Source organism: Saccopteryx bilineata, chromosome 4 (assembly GCF_036850765.1).
Source record: "Saccopteryx bilineata isolate mSacBil1 chromosome 4, mSacBil1_pri_phased_curated, whole genome shotgun sequence".
Lineage (NCBI taxonomy): Eukaryota > Metazoa > Chordata > Mammalia > Chiroptera > Emballonuridae > Saccopteryx > Saccopteryx bilineata.
Window position 1 is genome coordinate 50,371,383 of NC_089493.1, and position 18,351 is coordinate 50,389,733.

Consider the following 18,351-nt stretch of genomic DNA (forward strand, 5'->3'; position numbering starts at 1 on the left):
AAAAGGCAGCACCTGGCAAGACTGGCTGCAAGGTGGAGGGTGCCCAGGAACTGAGGGGTTCGTAGGGGTTTGCGGTGTGAGCAGCTCAGATCCGAGGGAGTGAGGCCAGCCCTCCCCCCGCCCCGCCCCCTGCCCACAGCCCAGGGCCTCTCCTCCCCAACGTGCCTCCTAGGAGAGCTTCTGCACGGGCTGTCTCTGCCATCCACTCCCGCCCAGGCAGTGACAGGTGCAAAGCCTGGGACACACAGAGAGAAGGAGCCACAACACAGCCTGGAGATGTGGAGACAACACGTCTGCAGGGATAAAGAACCCCATGGGGAGGGAAGATGAGCTTCAGGAGCGCTTACAGTGATGTCTCATTTCACTTTCACTTGTGACTGGGAGATGCCATCGGTCCCATTTTTTCAGATGAAGAAACAGACGCAGAGGATGCCAGGGCCATACAGCTAGGTTGTGGCTGAGCTGAGCCACAACCTAATTTCCAGCACATGGCCTTTCTGTGACCCCACAGACACAGAGGCACAGTCTTCATCCTATTTCTCTAATAACTCAGTGCTTGGAGAGAAGGGAGAGACCAACATGCAGAGCAGTGGGGGGACACTGAGGGACACTCCCAGGACAGAGACAGAAAGAGTGGGAGAGAGAGGAGAAAGGGCACAGATAGACAAAGGAAGTGAAGACAATAACAGAGAAAGGTAGAAAAAAAAAATGCTGCTTATCCCTCCCTACAGGAATAGGTTTTAGAGAAAATACACATTCTAGGAGGTCTCGTCCCCAGATCTTCAGAATCAGAACTTCCGGGAGTGGGACCCAGGACTCTGCACTTAAAGAAATCTCTTCTGAGTAGCAAAGTGTGCTTTGAAATGCGTCAGGAAAGTAAGGTACATTGATGAGAGGACAGAGGGAGAGATAATGCATAATATGTCAAAGTAGATATAGCAAAATGTTAACTGAGGACTTTAGAAAGTGGGTAATGTTGTTCATTGTACAATTGTCTTAATTTTCTGTATGTTTGAAATTTGCCAAAATAAAATGTTTGGGGAGCAATTTCCCAAATGATCGTGATGGTTAGGTGGGTCTAGGACCACTGTTGCAGGGAGAAGGCCCCCTCGGGAAATTTTTGGAGGAGCAGTTGCCCTGGAAGCCTCTCACCCACCCCCTTGGGAGAGAAGTCCACCTGCCCGTTGGTGGCAGGTGGGACTGTTCGGTGTAGAGCAGGATCAGGTGGCTGTCTGAGGCTGGTCCCTCGGGGCACTGGTAGCAGCGCCATCCTGCTGGCTGGGGGCGGGGATCTGGGCGAAGATTGGGAGGGTGGGGCTAGAAGTTCTCTTGGAAGAATCTGAAGCTGAACTGCTCACAGCGGACCTTGAGCACCTTGGCCAGGGCTGGGGAGCCGCAGAAGAAGACTTGCACCTTGCCCTTATTCTCAGCGGCCACTTTCTGGAACACCTGGAGTCCATGGGGTTGGGGAAGAGCAGAGGGAGAAGAGGTGGGAGTGTGGACCCGCCCAGTGGCACAGCCCCCTGAGGCTGACAATGGAAGGGGCTGGCAGCGGCCGCATTGGCCATCTGTCCATCAGCGTGAGGGGCACCAAGACTCAACTGCTTGTTTTCAGAGCAGAGAGACCGACATGCAGCCATTTGTTTCGGAGCCATGTGCCACTCCCAACCTGACCAGACCCCGGAGGGGGCGGGCCAGGCACTGCTCCAAGGAGCTATGTCTGAGAGGAACGCACACCACACTCCCTGCCGTGTTGGAGGACAATGACAGAGCCCTGTGTGGCATGCTGAACCCCGACTGCCGGAACCTCATGCTGGTCTTCCTGCTGGCCATGTGCCATCATGGGAATGTCTCTTTCTTGAAGTCAGGTGTTTGTCTTTTACCCTTTTCCACCCAAATGCTGCTTAAGAACTGCCTTTGTGGGAAGTTCTCTTTGGTGCCCCAGAACTACTGGCATCCCGTCCCCCTCTGTCCTCACTACCTGGGCCTGGATTATCTACAAGTTTGACAAGCGGTACTTTCTGGGTCACTTTGTGAAACTCTAGACCCCAAATGGTAAGTACTAAGGGCAGAAAAATTATAAAACCAATCTGAGAAATAAAATAGGAAGACTGTGGATAATTCTGTGTCCATGGGCCTCAGTTCCGTTCTACTCTGGTTCATAAGGAATCAGGGCGGGCTGGGAGAAGCCTTGGAAGTCATACAGGCTAACTTCCTCTCTAAACAGATGGGGAAACTGAGGCTAATGATGGCACAAAGTGAGCTAGTGATAGATCCAGAAGCAGGTTTCCTGTCTCTGATCCAGCCCTGAGATCCCGGCTGGACCTCAAATGCCAGCCTCATGCTTTGCCCCTGGCTGCTTGGCCTCATCTACGCGGCCACCGCTGCAGGCTCGCAGCCTCACTGGTCCCTGCCGGCTGGCCCTTACCTTGTTCCAGTCAGGCCGCCCAGGCTGGGTGCGCGTCTGGAGGCCCGTGATGGAGTCCTTCTTCTCCTTCTTGGCCACAAGGTCAAGAGCCATCTGCAGGCCAATGGCCTTCATGTCATTCTTGCCCAGAGCAGAAGTCATGTACAAGTGCATCTCCAGAAAGCGGCCTATGTGGTGGGAGGAGAGGATGGCACTGAAAGGCAGCAGCCGTGATGGGGACAGGGCAAAATGTCAGCCACCTTGCCCGGGGGCTTGGAGGGACACCAAGAGGGCTTGGAACTTGCCCTACAGCTACTGTGTTCACCAGGGCCCCCCTGGGACCAACAGAGAGGGATGATGCCCACTGCTCGAGGGGGCCTACTCTGTGCACAGCATATACGGGTTGTTTTATGTCCACTGTCTAACCTGAGCCTCACAACCACCCCAGGAGTTATATTTCTGGAGGAGAAATGAATCCCGGGGAAGCATGGCAGTCCTTGGGCTCCAAAGTGTGTGCCCTTCCGTTCCAAATGGTGCCTGCTCTTGCTCAGTCAGATTGGGGACATAAACCATGAACACATGGAAAGGTAGCTGAGAACCAAAGGGCCAAGTGTTGAGTGAATGGATCAGATGGTGAATACTACTGATATGCAGGGAAGGGCTGGAGCAGACAGAGCTGCTTCCTGGGGGTTGGGGTGGGGGGCATTGGCATTGGGTGAGGTCTTGGAAGAGGGGCAAGATTCAAAGCGGAGATGAAAGAAGGAATCCTAAGAAGGGGACATGACATGAGCCAAGGGCACAGGCTGGCAACACAGAGACCATTAGGGCCTGACTGCTGGTGGTACAGTGGATAGAGTGTCGACCTGGGATGCTGAGGTACCAGGTTCAAAACCCCAAGGTCCCCCCAGCTTGAGTGCAGACTCATCTGGCTTGAGCATGGGCTCACCAGCTTGAACATGGGGCTGCCAGCTTGAGCGTGGGATCATAGACATGAATGACCTCCTGGTGGTTGGCTTGAACCCAAAGGTCACTGGTTTGAGCCCAATGATTGCTGGTTTGAGCAAGGGGTCACTGGCTCAGCTGAAGCCACCCCCAACCCTGTGAAGGCACATATGAGTAAGCAATCAATGAATAACTAAAGTGCTGCAACTACGAGTTAATGCTTCTCACCTCTTTCCATTCTTATCTCTCTCTTTCCCTCTTTCTCTCTCCCACACCTCAAAGAGAGAGAGAGAGAGAGAAAGACCATTAAATCTGAGCATTATCAGTTATATGCCTGCAATGGGACAGGGTATCAGCCCTCAGGGCAATGGGAGCTCCCTGGTGGGCAGCTCTGTGTTCAGGCTCCTTCCTCCGTTTTCCCAAACATGGCATACCGGCGTTACATTTCCCAGTGTGCCACGATGGGGGAAAGACTGGCGAGTGCTGCCTTAGACCCATGCATTTGTGCAAAGACAGAAGTTGCAGGGCCTGATTTCAGCAGGGCTGCTGGATTCATAAGCTGATGATCACTGCATCCGTCTCTTCTACCCAGACTAAAGGATTTGTGCAGTTCTCAACTAGCTCTTGAGTATTTCATATGGCACCATTAGCCCAATTACCCTTTGGCTTAAGGTCTTGGCCACTGTTAAAATGCAGATGGCTTTAGAAGAGATACACATTGTATTTCACATGTCAGTGAACTTGAGTAGTGCTGGGTAGTATGGGAGGGAGGGCGATGTACTCTAATGGATGCCTGCCTGCCTGAGAGGGTCCTTCCCCTCCCACAGTCACCCCACCCCAGAGAGGGGTAAGAGAAGAGAGGAGGAGACACTGTGTGGGAGGGAGGCGGGAGATCTGACCTGACATAGTCTCACCCTCTCCAAAACAGCTGAGTGTGAGGCAGTCATCCTATTTCTGGGACCCTCTCCTAAGAAAATCATACAAAGGAAGGAGAAAAAAAAAACTATGTGCATATACTGTACACATTAATTGCAGCTTTACTTATGATAGTGGAGAATTAGTAATAAACAGAATGTCCAGTAGTAGAAGCTTGGTTAAATGTGATAAGATATGGCAAACTACTAATTGTATCATTCAGTAATAGCCATTAAATACTACTGTTACTATTGCTACATTGTGACTACTACACAAGTTATTGAGCAGTTATTAAGCTCTAGTCACTGTTCTAAGTGCTGTACAGATGGTATCTCATTTAATCCTCACAACAATCCTATGAGGGAGGTACCAGTCATAGCTACATTTTTTCAGACCAAGAAATGGAAGCAAAGCAGTTAAATCATGTGTCCACGCTTCTGTAGCTATTAGGGGATAAAGAATCAAACCAAACAGAATGATTGCAGCTCAAGCTATAGAAGTTAAAAATGATAAATCACAACAAATTCTTTAACTCAAACCTCAGTATAAAATGCAAATTAAAATCAGAGGCCACAGGTTTTGGCTGCAGTCAGTGAGAAACCTTGGTAGAAATGTGAGGTGAGAAAGGTGTTGACTCAAATGGCTGGAGACCAGACAGCATTGGGTTAGTGTTACCCTTGGTTTACACAGATGAGGAAGAAGCAAACAGAAATATTTACGTACCGGTAACTAGAAACTTAAATTAAATCTAAACTTTTCCCCTAGTTTGTCATTATACAATCCAGCTTCTAATGAATTAATACACATAAAAGCATTTAGAACAAAGTTGATGCTATATAAATGTTTACTAGGATTGTTATTTACAAGAAAGGGCAAAGAGCTTTACTACAATTTTCTAAGGTTTAATAGTTATCTTCCAAAGACGGTTGACTTTAGCTTCAAGGCTTTGAATGCTTGTTATAATAAAACTTCATCTGTTTGAATGTTTCTTGTAGAAAACAGTATTTGATTACATAACTTATACACTATGTTTATTATTAGAATTTGAATTTACTCATGGCAACATTGTGGTGATTAAATAGCCAAAAAAACCCTGGCCGGTTGGCTCAGCGGTAGAGCGTTGGCCTAGCGTGCGGAGGACCCGGGTTCGATTCCCGGCCAGGGCACATAGGAGAAGCGCCCATTTGCTTCTCCACCCCTCCGCCGCGCCTTCCTCTCTGTCTCTCTCTTCCCCTCCTGCAGCTAAGGCTCCATTGGAGCAAGGATGGCCCGGGCGCTGGGGATGGCTCTGTGGCCTCTGCCTCAGGTGCTAGAGTGGCTCTGGTCGCAACATGGCGACGCCCAGGATGGGCAGAGCATCGTCCCCTGGTGGGCAGAGCCTCGCCCCATGGTGGGCGTGCCGGGTGGATCCGGGTCGGGCTCATGCGGGAGTCTGTCTGACTGTCTCTCCCTGTTTCCAGCTTCAGAAAAATGCAAAAAAAAAAAAAAAAAAAGCCAAATAAGATCTAATTCCAATGAGCTCAACCAGTATTAAAAAAACACACCAATTCTCTTGAAGTTAGAAGCCTATCTAAAGATTTTTCTCCTCATATAAGTTTTTGCAAAAGTAAAATAAAATGAAACAAAAATAATGAATATAACAGATTAACTTTAGAACACAGGAGAAAACCTCAGTATCCCACAAAGATGGCTTATGAGGACTGTGATGTAATTCAGAGAAGCATGTTAGTTATCATACATACTAAGCATGGCTTAGTAAAAAATGTAGAAGTTACACTTGGGTGGGTGAGGGGGCGCTGCTGGGGCTGGAGGAGGACATTCGAAACATTCATATTTAATGAAAGTATAAAAGAAGGGGCCAAACAGTAAAAGCTCGTATATGCTAAGGTGTTTAATTGTTATCTTAGACTACTCTTTAAATTTCTTGATTTTTACCACATTAGAAGAATATTGAGCCTTCAACCCCAATAAATATATATGTTTATTCACATGCTTATTTCCACTAACCAGTTATGCACATCCAAAATGTATATTGGAGTAAAAAGAACCATACTCATTTTCTCACCTTAAACAACTAGAAAAGTGGACAAAAATACATAAAATGATGGTCAACAGGTAGTGCAGGACTGTAATTGCCAAGAGAGGGAAACAAGTGGAATGAGCCCTGCAATTGTCCAGCTGGTGTTAGACTCATGAGTGAGGCGGCGGCAGCTGGAGTTCAAGGAGGCCCAGGAAACTAGACTATGAAGGCACAAGACTGAGAAAAGGGAGCTGCAGAAAGAGAGAAAGAAGAGAAGAGGGGAGGAAGGGAGGGAGGAAGGGAGGAGGGAGGGAGAGAAATACCTCTGGAAATCTGCATAAAGTTTCCTGTAAGCCTTTGGTTAAGCACAAAGCTTAGCCAAAAACACCAGGCTGAATTTTCAGAAAACACTAGGCTGAACAGTACCTGGAGCTCAAACAGAGTTGGGAATAATTTGTGCTTCCACCAGCAAGAGTGAGGAGACCTTGCAGTACACAGGGCAGTAGCAGGTAGAGCTCTTAGAGGTGTAACTCATAGTACTGAGGCAAAATTAGTCCCACAATAAAGTCTGCTCTGGACTTGAAAAGATTCAAATTATCCTAAATAATGTAACTGCACATCACAATAAAGTAAGTACTATTTAAAGAAATACCACAGAATCCAGAAGACAACAACATGCAATTCACAATGCCTGGCATCCAATATAAAAAGTTATCAGGCAACCTGGAATGCTGAGGTCGCCAGTTCAAAACTCCAGGTTTGCCTGGTCAAGGCACATATGAGAGTTGATGCTTCCTGCTCCTCCTCCTTTCTCTCTCTCTGTCTTTCTCTGTCTCTCTGTCTCTGTCTCTCTCTGTCTCCTGTCTCTAAAATGAATAAATAAAATCTGAAAAATAAAACAAAAAAACCAACAACATTAAAAAAAATTATCAAGCATGCAAAAAAGCAGGAGAACACAATTTACAACTAGGAGAAAACTAGTAATTAGAAACAGACCCAGAAATAACAAATCCGATGGATTTAGTCAAACATGTTACACAAATATTGTAAATGTGCTTGGGCTTGAGAATGTAAAATCAGAGCAAAGCATGTATGATGAGGAGAGAAATGAAAGATATAAAAGAGACCCAAATGGAACTTCTAGAGAAGAAAAATACAATAACAGAAATAAAAAAATACAATAGATAGGATTAACAGCTATTTTAGGCCCTTTGGTTTTCCAAATAAATTTTTTTAAGTTTAATTTATTGTGTTTACATAGATTCTAGTGTCTCCCCAAATGCATCCTCCCCTCCCCTGTATTCCCCTCAACATCTCCCTTGCCAAATAAATTTTAAAGATTTTTTACTTATTCATTTTAGAGAGAGGAGAGAGACAGAAGAAAAAGAAGAAGGGGAGGAGCAGGAAGCATCAACTCCTATATGTGCCTTGACCAGGCAAGCCCAGGGTTTCAAACCGGCAACTTCAGTGTTTCAGGTTGATGCTTTATCTACTGTGCCATCATAGGCCAGGCAGCTTCTCAATATCTATTTTTTTAAAAAAACTTGCTCAAATTTTTATTAGGATGGATGTGCTAGATAAGGTATGGCAGAAGAAAGGATAAGTGATCTTGAAAACACAGCAATAGAAACTATCCAAAATGAAGTACAGGTTGAGGTGGGAGCGGAGTTTCAGTGACCTGCAGAATATCAAACTGTCTAAAATCTGTGTAATTGAAGTGACAGGAAGGGAAAGGGGAGAGAGAAAAAAAAATGTAAAGAAAAAATGGCTGAAATTTATTCAAATTTGATGAAAACTACAAGCCCATATAGCCAAGAAGTTTAATGAACTCTAAGTACAAAACATTTAAAGAAAACCACTTCTCAGAAATGTTTTGTAGTTTTCAGTGTACAAATCTTGCCCATACTTTGCTACATTTATCATTAAGTATTTTATGTTTTTAAATTTTTTAATTATAATTTTTTGTTATTAGTAAATAGTAATACAACTGATTTTTGCATATTGATATTTTATCCTGACTTTGTTAAACTCACTATAAGACTGAATTGAAGAGCTAAAATTACAGAACTTTTTGAAGGAAACATAGGAGAAAATACTCATGACCTGGGTAAAGCAAAGATTTTAGATAGGACACAAAAAGTGTGAAGAATAAAAGAAAAAAATTGAGAATTTGAACATTTTGTACTTCAAGAGAAAGTTTTAAAAAATGAAGAGACAAACCACAGACTGGGCAGAGTGTGTCTGTAAGATGTACACTTGACAATGGGCCTATTCCCAGAATATGTATATAACTGATACAACTTGATCTTTAAAAAAGGAGGCAAACATCTGGATTTAAAGAGTGGACTAATATTTTAAATTTTGCAAAGAAGTACAAACAACAAATAAGAACGTGAAAATATTAGTCATTAGGGAAATACAAATTAAGAGCATATTAAGATGCCACTATACACCCACTAGAACAGATAAAATTAGAAAGACTGCCACCCTGCCTGGGTGGCCCAGTATATAAAGCATTGTCCAGATGCACCAGAGATTGTGGGTTTGATCTCCAGTCAGGGCACATACAGAAGCAATCAATGAGTACACAACTAAATGGAACAACTCAATGAAATGAGTTGATGCTTCTCTCTCTCTTCCTCCTCCCCTTCTCCTTTCCACCCTCTCTCTCTCAAATCAATGGAAAATTTAAAAAGACTTCTAATATTGTCATAGTGAGGTTGTAGAGTAATTGAAAATCTGAAACATTGCTGATAGAAATGCAAAATGGTCCAGTCACTTTGGAAAACAGTTTGGCAATTTCTTAATAAAGTTAAACTTAATGCATATTAAGTAATCCCACTCCTATTTACTGAAAAAAGATAGAAATATATGTCCACAAAGGACTTATATGTATATATTTATAGCAGTTTTATTCACGATAGCCAAAAAGTGAAAACTACACTAATATCCATCAAGTGAATAGAAAAACAGATTGTGATATATCATTAAAAAGAACACTACTCAGTGATAAAAAGAATAAACTACTTACTGATATATGCAACAACATGGATAAATCTCAAGATAGTATGTTAAGTGAAAAAAGTAACACAGAAAAGACTACATATTATATGATTTTATTTATATGAAATTCTAGAAACTGTAGTGATAGGTGACCTGTAGTTGCCGAGCACTATAAGTTGGTGGGGGATGTTGATGCAAAGTGGGACTTTTGGGGGTAATAGAAATGTTACATTCTTTGCAGCATATTCACAGTGGTGAAGAGACGAAAACAACCAAAGTGCCCTTCAATAGATGGCTGGATAAAAAAGATATGGTTATACTATGGAATACTACTCAGTCACAAGAAAAGATGAAACACTGCCATTTGTGACAACATGGATGGACCTTGAGAATATCATGCTAAGTGAAACAAGTCAGTCAGAAAAAGCCAAGAACCAGATGATTTTGCTCATATGTGGGATATAAAACTGAAACTCATAGACACAGACAACAGTATGGTGGATTCCAGCAGGAAGGGGGCTGGAGGATAGTAAGGGGTACATGGGGCCAAATCGACTGTGATGGAAGATGATCTGACTTTGGGTGGCAGACACACAATGCAATATACAGATCATGTATCATAGACATCTACACGAGACCTATTGAATCTTATCAACCAACATCACCCCAATAAATTTTAAAAATAAAGGACTAGCAACTTGTGGGAGAAAATTAAATAAAAAAGTATGAATAAGAATCATCTGAGAAGTGTGTTAAAAATGTATGCTCCTGGGCCCTCACCCAGAGACTCTGCTTTGGAAGGTCTCAGGGGAGGCCTGGAAATCTAAATTCTTAACAAGTACTCGCTTTGAATAAAAAGAAATGTCATGAAAAAGAGAAGTTAGAAAAAAAAAAGAAGGGCATACATTTTTATAAAATGCAAATAAGGAAAAATAGCAGAAGGAAATCCTTTAAAATGCCTGGAATAGTCTGCATAGTTGGATGGGATTATGAATGACTTTTTCCTCTTTTATTTTTTGTTTCACAAAATGTTACATTTAAGTGGGAAATAAAAGCAAACCTTTCTCCCCTACATTTCTGATAGAAGTGGAGTAGTCTAAACAGCTTCTCACAAAGACCCCGGCCCTGCAACCCCTGCCACACTCCCACCCTCCTCCGGCCCTGTCCCTCCCTACCCTCTTGGGTCTCCTCGGCCTGGTCCATCTCCAGTTTGGTCAGCAGGCTCACAAACCACTCAAACGACCGCTGGTCTCGGTTGATCCAGATGAAGTCCACCTAGGGAGAGGGGCCCTCTGGTTCTGAGGCGAGGCCTACCTCATGCACAGCATGGTCATATCTGTGACCTCCAAGGCCTGTATGACCACCCTGCTGTGAGCAGGGCACACATTATCATCCCCATTTAACGGAGGGAAAAACTGAGGCTCATGGAGGTGAGGAGCCGTGACTAGGTTACCGAGCAGCATGGGACCAGAACTGGTTCCTGACTGCCAGGTCAGGATTTTCTGTAATGATCTACTGTTACAGTAAGCAGTGTTCTGAGATCCTAAGAATAGGACAGCCAGAAAAACATTATTTTTTTTTTTTTAAGAAATTTTTTGAAGTGGCCCAGTCAAAATAATAATTTTTCAAAGGCAAACATTTTCATTTCTAAAACCACCACAAGGGAATGGCTAGTGAATCATGGCTATAACTGAATTCAGGCTGCCTGACTTTCAGGCTCCTCAGTCTTTAATGAGATGCTGTCTTCGGAACCTCTCTCAGAGGTGACAAGGGATGATGAAATGGGGGAGGCACCGGGAAAATGTAGGGACCAGAGGATCCCAGCAGGGGAGAGGTCATCTGTCCCCCCCACCTCTGCACAGGAGGGTGGGCTCCTGTCCCAGGGGGTGTCCCAGGGAGAGGGTCCCAGGCCTGCCTGGGGAGGCCATGCTCACCTTGTGGAGCCTCATGTCATTGTCCTGGATGCCCTCCATCCAGCAGTGCTGGCAGCTGGGGCAGACGTGCTTCCTCTTCTGGTGCCTTAGGAGAGGCAGGAGCAGGGGTTTTGAATTTAGGGCGAGTAGGAGACTTTTCAGGATCTCAGAGAACAATGCAGGAGACAGGGAGGGAGGGTGGGGTGACAGAACCTTCATGCTCAGGAGGAAGGAGAGCGATGAAGCTGAAAAAAGAGAGGTTGGGGGAGGAGGGGAGGAAAGAGAGAAAAGGGGAGAGGGAGACAGGGGAAAGGAGAAGGGAGGCAGGAAGGGGGACAGAAGAGGGGAGGGCTCACGCGGGACTCTGCCCCAGGATGCAGGCAGGGGCCACGGCCTGGCCACCCACCTGTACATGATGCTCTGCAGGATGGAAGCAAAGGGGGTGATGCCAATGCCTGCCCCGATGAGCACGGCGTGCTCAGAGGCGAAGATCCTGCGGGTGGGGGTTCCGTAAGGGCCATCGATGTAGCACTGTGCATCAGAGAGGTCAGAGGAAACAGAGCAGTGAGTGGGTGAGGGCAGAGCTGGCCCCTGAGGCTTCTGGACCCCCTCTGTATGCAGGCAGCCGTATCCCAGCCTGGAACCCAGGCCTAACCGGCTCCCACTCCTGTGCTCTGAGCGCATGTCTACGAGAGCCCTGGAATATTAGACTGCAGAGTTGATGGGAGTGGGGTTCAACCAGCATCCCTGGGACTGGGACAGGTGGGTTTGGTTCCATTATCTGGATAACCTGGAAGTCAGCCATGGGGGCTTGAGGGACTTGGGCACCCAGAGCCATAGCAAGCCTTCTCTGCAGACAGGTTGGGGCAGGAGTTCCTGGAGCCACTTACCTTGATGTTACAGAATTGGTGGTTCTCAGGGAACATCTCAGAGACCTGTGAGGACAGTAGTGAGCTGTGGGTCTCTGGGAGTGGAGTGGGCGTGTTGGCATTTCCCAGAGGCTTCCCAGCCCTTGCCAGTCTCAGCAACTTTACAAAAACGAAATTGCTCTTTGTGCCCCAACCATTCCAGAAAGCATGCGGCCCTTCTGATTAAGAGCATCAGCGGTGTTCTGGAAAATTCACTCTTCAACAACAACAAAACTCTTGGCTGTTAGGGTCTGCTGGTTTCTGGTGTAAATACTGCCAATCACAGCTCGTGTGGCCAGTACAAGTCAGCTTCCGGGTGGGACTGGGCACCACTCACCCAGACACATCTTCGGCTCTGTCTCCAGCCATCCCGATAACCTCTATGTCTCCAGACAGGTCAGATGCCTGGCCTTGAACACTGCTTCCCTTCAGCCTAGAACACCCCTTCCCCGCCCCAGCTGGCGCACCCCTGAGCAGCCTCTGGGGTCCAGCTCCTCTGAAGTGACTGGTCCTCAAAGCTCTGCCCACCTGAACCTGCAGAACAGCCAGTGGCCAGCCTGAGCAGGGCTACCTGGGGACAGGGAGCTGGGGTTACCTGGGGACAGGGAGCTGGGGCTACCTGGGGACAGGGAGTCGGTCTGCCTGTCTCCTCTGGGCCGGAGCAATGGCAGACAGTCAGACTGGACTGTTGAGGTCAAAGTCTGGAAGGTGAAGGAAGCAGCCCCCCAAACAGGCTACAGGGCCCTGTAATAGTTCCCTCTCTGGTGCCAGAGGCAGAGTCAGAAGTGACCTTCACAGTCACCCAGGCCAATTCCTCCTGTCACAGAGGAGCTGAGTTTGAGGGTGCCGATGACTCGCCAGTTCTCCAGAGCTTGGGGCAGAGCCTGGGTCTCCGGCTACCTGTCCAGAGCTCCTCACATCCCCCCACGTCACTTCTTTGTCCGGGAAGACTGATCACTGTGTTCCCCGGGGTGCTGGACGTGAACTACTTCCGGTGACTTTAGGAGGTACTCTGTGAGAGGCCTGCACCTTTCAATTCCTTTTAGTCTTTCTGATTGCAAAGAGAAAGCTTCACATTATGGTTTCTGTGTCTTTAGTACTTGCTAATCCCTCCTTTTTGTTTTTCTTTTAACAAAGTGAGAAAGAGTAACAGCATGAGAGAGAGAGCAAAGAGAGAGCGAGTGGAGAGAGAGAGAGGGAGAACGTGAGCAGAGCAGCGGAGTGCAGCTGCAGGCTCAGAACCTGGGCGGGCAGAAACACCTGGCAAGAGTCTAACTGCACTGGTTCTTATTATTTTAACTTTTAGAGCTACCTTCTGTCTATGGCACAGGACACCATTTTCCATTAACGGTAGCCACTGAAAGAGCCCTTCTTAAATACCACTAAGTTTAAAGTAATGTTGGGATGTAAAGAGAAATGTTAGGCAGGAAATATTACCAGTAGGAAGTGAATATGGCAAAAGTTATGAAAGTGGTTGCAGAAGCACCGTGCAAAGTGTGGTGCTTCCTGAACGTGGACTGCCCTTACGGCCTTCTCTCCCAAGTCCCAGGGACCTGCCATCCTTAGGAAGACACACCACTGGCACCCCAGCCTTACCAGAACCCGGCTGCTGGCTGAGGCTCCCCGCTGTTCCTGAGTCCCATCCTTTGTCCCTGCATGCACCAGGCCTTCGTCCCCTTGCCACGGAGTACCCTTGTGACTGTAGGATGTCAGCTCCACAGTGACGTCCTTGTTGGATGCCATTGCTCCCTGTGCCAAGGCCTTGGAGTAGCTGGGCTGGGGTTGCAAACCCTGTTTGGTTTTAAAATGGAAATTGCTTTTTATTTATATCACAAAATTAATACATTAGTTTTAAAGATTCATATATCACAGAACATTAACAAATAAAGTAAAAAAGTACTTGAATCAGACAATATAACTTCTCTAAACATTTTCTCTGCCCTTCTAGACTTTCTCTTCCTCTCTCTCTCTCTCTCTTTCTCTCTCTCACACATACACACACACACACACACACACACACACACACACACACACACACTGTAACCTGGCCTTTCCACTTATTACACCTTGACTAGGTTTCCACACTTTCTAGTGCATATCTTTTTTAGGTGGCCTCCTATTCCACTATAAGGGTGACCAGCAACTTATTTAGCTACCTCCCTCTGTGAAATTTTGATTATCCTCATTTCCTCATTATTGTTAACAACTACCATATACAAAATAGCACCTTTTCCATCTCAATCCTTTACCCTGATTTATTTTTCTTCATAGCATTTATTATCACTTGACACATTATTGATTTTGTTTGTTTATTGTCTGTCTCTTCAGAACGTAAACAGTGGCAGTGTCTGTCTTGTTTATTGATATGTCTCCAGCATCTAAAACAGTACTTGGAAAGAAAGAAGTAAGTACTGTGCTTAATAAATGTTTGCTAAAGGAATGAATGAAATGAATGAACAAGGTGGTTAACATACTTCTTGGGCAACTGTCCAATTAGCTTTTTAGAATAAATCCCTAAACATGGAATTGCTAGGCCAGTGGGTATACATATTTAAAATGCTGACATTGCCCCGGCTGGATAGCTCAGTTTGTTAGAGCATTGTCCTGAAGTACAGAGGTTGCTGGTTTGATCCCTGGTCAGGGCACATACAGGAACAGATTGATGTCCCTGTCTCTGTCCCTCTCTCCCTCCCTTCCTCTCTCACTAAAAAAAAAATCAATCAATATATAAATAAAAAATTTTAAATGTTGACACATACAGCCAGACTGCCCTCCAGGAAGACTATGCCAATTTATTCTTTATCAGAGGTGCATACAGTCCCAAGGCAACACAACTCGTAACAATTCTTGGTGTTTCATGACTTACCTGGTTTTCAAAGTCAGTTTCCTTCTTCTGGAAGTTTCCCCTGATTAACAGTAGAGAATGTTCTCTTGTTTCTCCTTACCCTCCATTTCCCTAAGCTTTGCTCTTGGTACCACTCTAAAAGCATCCTCTGGTCTGACCAGACATGATTCCGCCTGGTTTTCCCACTGGACTTTAAATTCTTCTAGGGCAAGGCAGGGATGGGCCAGGCCTGGGGGCTTCTCTTCTTTTGATCTTCAGCAGGGTTTCTGCATGTAAACCTCTCTCCCAGCCTGGCGGTACAGGCTAGTAAGTGTTCAGAAACCTGCTCCTTCATCTATTCTTACTTCCTTGGGTGCTGCTATGATCCCTATGTGTTCCTCCCAACTCCCCCCTCCCCCAGAGCTTGTGTTCACTGCAGACACAGGGAACTAGTCAGTTTTGTGGGTTTCATCAGGGCTCAAAAGGCAACAGTACTGGTAATGATGCTGATAGTGTTGATGGTGGTAATGAATGGTTCACCTGGACCATGTTGCCCAGTTTACACCATAGTTTATAGTCATTCATTCCATTGGTCCTTATAAGAATCATGCGAGAAAGGGAAGCCAAGGATGGGAATTACCTCCAATTCCTAAATGAACAACCTGAGACTCAGCAAGGTTAAAGGATGAGCCCATGGCCATATGGTTAGCAAGTGCTGGAGCAGAGACATAGAGGTGAGTTTTTCTGATCAATTTCCCTTCTCTTTTCATTGTCCCCCACCTTATAGTGAAGGACATGGACTGGGGGGAATCTGGGGAAGCTCAAGCTTTGAGGAGGCTTTTGGACCACACAGTCCTCAGCTGCATTGGCCCCCACGCTGCCACTCAGCCAGTAAACACACCGCTGCTCAATGATTGGTGCCCACCAGCTGGGAAGAAGGTAACTTGGTCACTATGGTTTGCCTCCATGGCGGATCCTTCCCCACAGCCCCCTACCTGAGGCCTCCAATAGCTCCTTCTCATTCTCAAACTCCTTGACAGTCTCTTGGAGTCACAGTCCACTGGGTCTGATGCCTTGAAGGATTCATAGAGCCTGTTTGTCCATTGGCCTTCTGACCGGATGTGTAGCCAGATGGTGTCTGAATGAAAAATTGGGGGGTGTCAATGCTGCACTCCAGTGGAAAGCAGGACCAGCTCACCTGAGGAATTGGAAATGGGGGTACACTGCTCAAGTCCTGGGCTGAATGTCTTTCCTCAGATCCAAATCAGCAGCCACAGTCACAAGACATGGAGAGCTAACTGATCTCTCTCTTGCAAATTTTCTCAATGAAGTCAGTCTAAGCCTGCACAATAAGGGTCAGTCTCTTCTGCCATGACAGGAATCAGAGTTGCTCTGAGCACATGAGGAGCTCTTTAGGGGTGAGGTCTTCCTCCTCCATCAGGCCAAGGTCTTATCAAGGTGGGGATCATCTCCTCCCCACAGCTAGTCAGGTGCCTGTCAATGGCTCTGCACATAGTAGGTGCTCAATTGGTGGTGGGATCAATGACTTTTATTGCACCCAATGCCTGGGATGTAGCAGGTGCTTACTAAGGTTCTCTGCTGAGTGGATGACTGGAAGAAAGGTGGTGTGGAGGGCCACCCTTCTGTTGAGGGGGACCAGAGAGAACCCACAACATTAAAGAAGCCCCTAAGCGCTCTCTTCTTTCTTTTATTTTAAACTATGGGCTGCTTTGGCAGTTCTATGAAGGCAAAGGATAGACTCCTTCTCAAAATGTAGCTTTTAAATACATACAGTGACATACATAGGCATTACAAATGAAATTTTAATTTCACCCTCAACCTCTCATTGTTATAATGAGAGAGTTATCAAAATATTTTTAAAAACCAAATGTGTGATTTAGGGACACACGGGCTTCTTTGCCAACACATGAAGTAGCTAGACCCAGGGAGCTGCATGCCCACAGCACCTTACATGAAGTAAGATGACATATCGGCCACAACTGTCAGGTGATGGAAAGAAATGTATGGTTTTCATTCAGAAAAAGTCACAGATATTGTTAACACTATTGTGGGTTGTTATCTGCATTCCTAATTGAAAAAAAGGCCAAGTTTCAGTTAGAGGTTAGTGGAAATAAAGATGTCACTTTTCCCTCTCTCCAAGTTCATGAATAAACTGGTTCAACCCTGTATTTACAGAGGCCCAGTATGGTGTGGCGTGTTCTCACAGCTCTGTGAGGCATGAACTGAAAAGTCAGGACTAGAGCTCAGGTCCTCAGAGCCCTGCTCCCATGGTCCTCTTTCAGGCTTCCTCCTCCAAAGGATGCAAGTGTGTGTGTGCGTGTGTGTGTGCATGTGTGTGTGTGTGTGTGTGGGGGGGTTATGGCTTCTCTACACAAATACACCCTGAAGTGCCTAACACAGTGACTCACACGTAGGCAGCCTCCCTAAATGTCAGTTGCATTCAACCAGCCGCAGCTGCCGACCTCTGTCCTGTTCCTGACTTTGTAAACCAGCTTCGTAAACTAAGTCAGAGTATTTACCAGGCCCCAGAAGGACTCATTCAACTCACTGTGGGGGATTCGAGGCTCACGAGACAGGCAGACTCCAAGCTGAGACCCTGAAGGATTCCCTTTAAGAACCAGTCAAATAAATGACTCATCCATATAATAAACATAGTCATTATAATCAGAGTAGTAGCTATACACTGGAATACTATGCAGCCCCCCCAAAATAATTGAAAGAACTGACACGCAAAGATTTTCATGACATACAATTCACTGAGAAAAAGTCGGCTGCTAAACAGTGTGAACAGTGTGATCCCATGTATGTAAAATTATCTCTAAACCTGATTATCCACATAGATGTGTAGGCTGGAAAGCTGTTCACCAAAAGATTGACAATTATTTTCTTTGATGGAATTATTTTAGGAATTTTAATTTTCTTCTGTATAGATTTCCATTTTGTCTGAATTTTCTGACAGCATTTATCTTCTTTAGAAAACAGAAAAGGGAACAAAAATAAAAAATAACCTGCCTTCTCCAACCCCCATCCCTATCTTTACCCCACTGTACAACCAGGCCACCAATCAGGACACACTGGAGGGCGGGTGGTACGCAGTCTCGTGTGTGTGTGTGTGTGTGTGTGTGTGTGTGTGTGTGTGTGTGTAGAGGGGGGGGATCCTGGCTTTGGGTCGCACCCTGAGCTGTGGTTGCTGGGTCCTGGCTTTGGGTCGCACCCTGAGCTGTGGAAGCTGGGTCCTGCTGGGCATCCTAGGTGAAACTAAATCTTTGAATGGGGTGGGTGAGAGAACCCCTTTACCCCTCATGAAGCCAAGCAAGGGTCTCAACGTGACAGGCCATGCAAGGCCCTTCCTGTTAGAAACACCACTTGAGGTGGGAAGGCCGGCCAATCTCTGGCCT

At 46.0% G+C, this 18,351-nt stretch overlaps 1 protein-coding gene across 1 annotated transcript in view; it reads right to left on the reverse strand.

Moving 5' to 3' along the window:
- Nucleotides 1–922: 922 nt before the first annotated feature.
- Nucleotides 923–18,351, reverse strand: part of NOX5 (NADPH oxidase 5) — a 38,350-nt gene continuing 20,921 nt past the window's right edge. The window contains exons 10-16 of the mRNA XM_066276926.1: nt 15,942–16,070; nt 12,091–12,149; nt 11,607–11,731; nt 11,222–11,306; nt 10,463–10,562; nt 2,429–2,595; nt 923–1,449 (exon numbers count right to left, since the gene is read on the reverse strand). Of these exons, the coding sequence (XP_066133023.1) occupies nt 1,318–1,449; nt 2,429–2,595; nt 10,463–10,562; nt 11,222–11,306; nt 11,607–11,731; nt 12,091–12,149; nt 15,942–16,070 (797 nt within the window). The 3' untranslated portion in view covers nt 923–1,317. The remainder of the gene's footprint in view (nt 1,450–2,428; nt 2,596–10,462; nt 10,563–11,221; nt 11,307–11,606; nt 11,732–12,090; nt 12,150–15,941; nt 16,071–18,351) is intronic.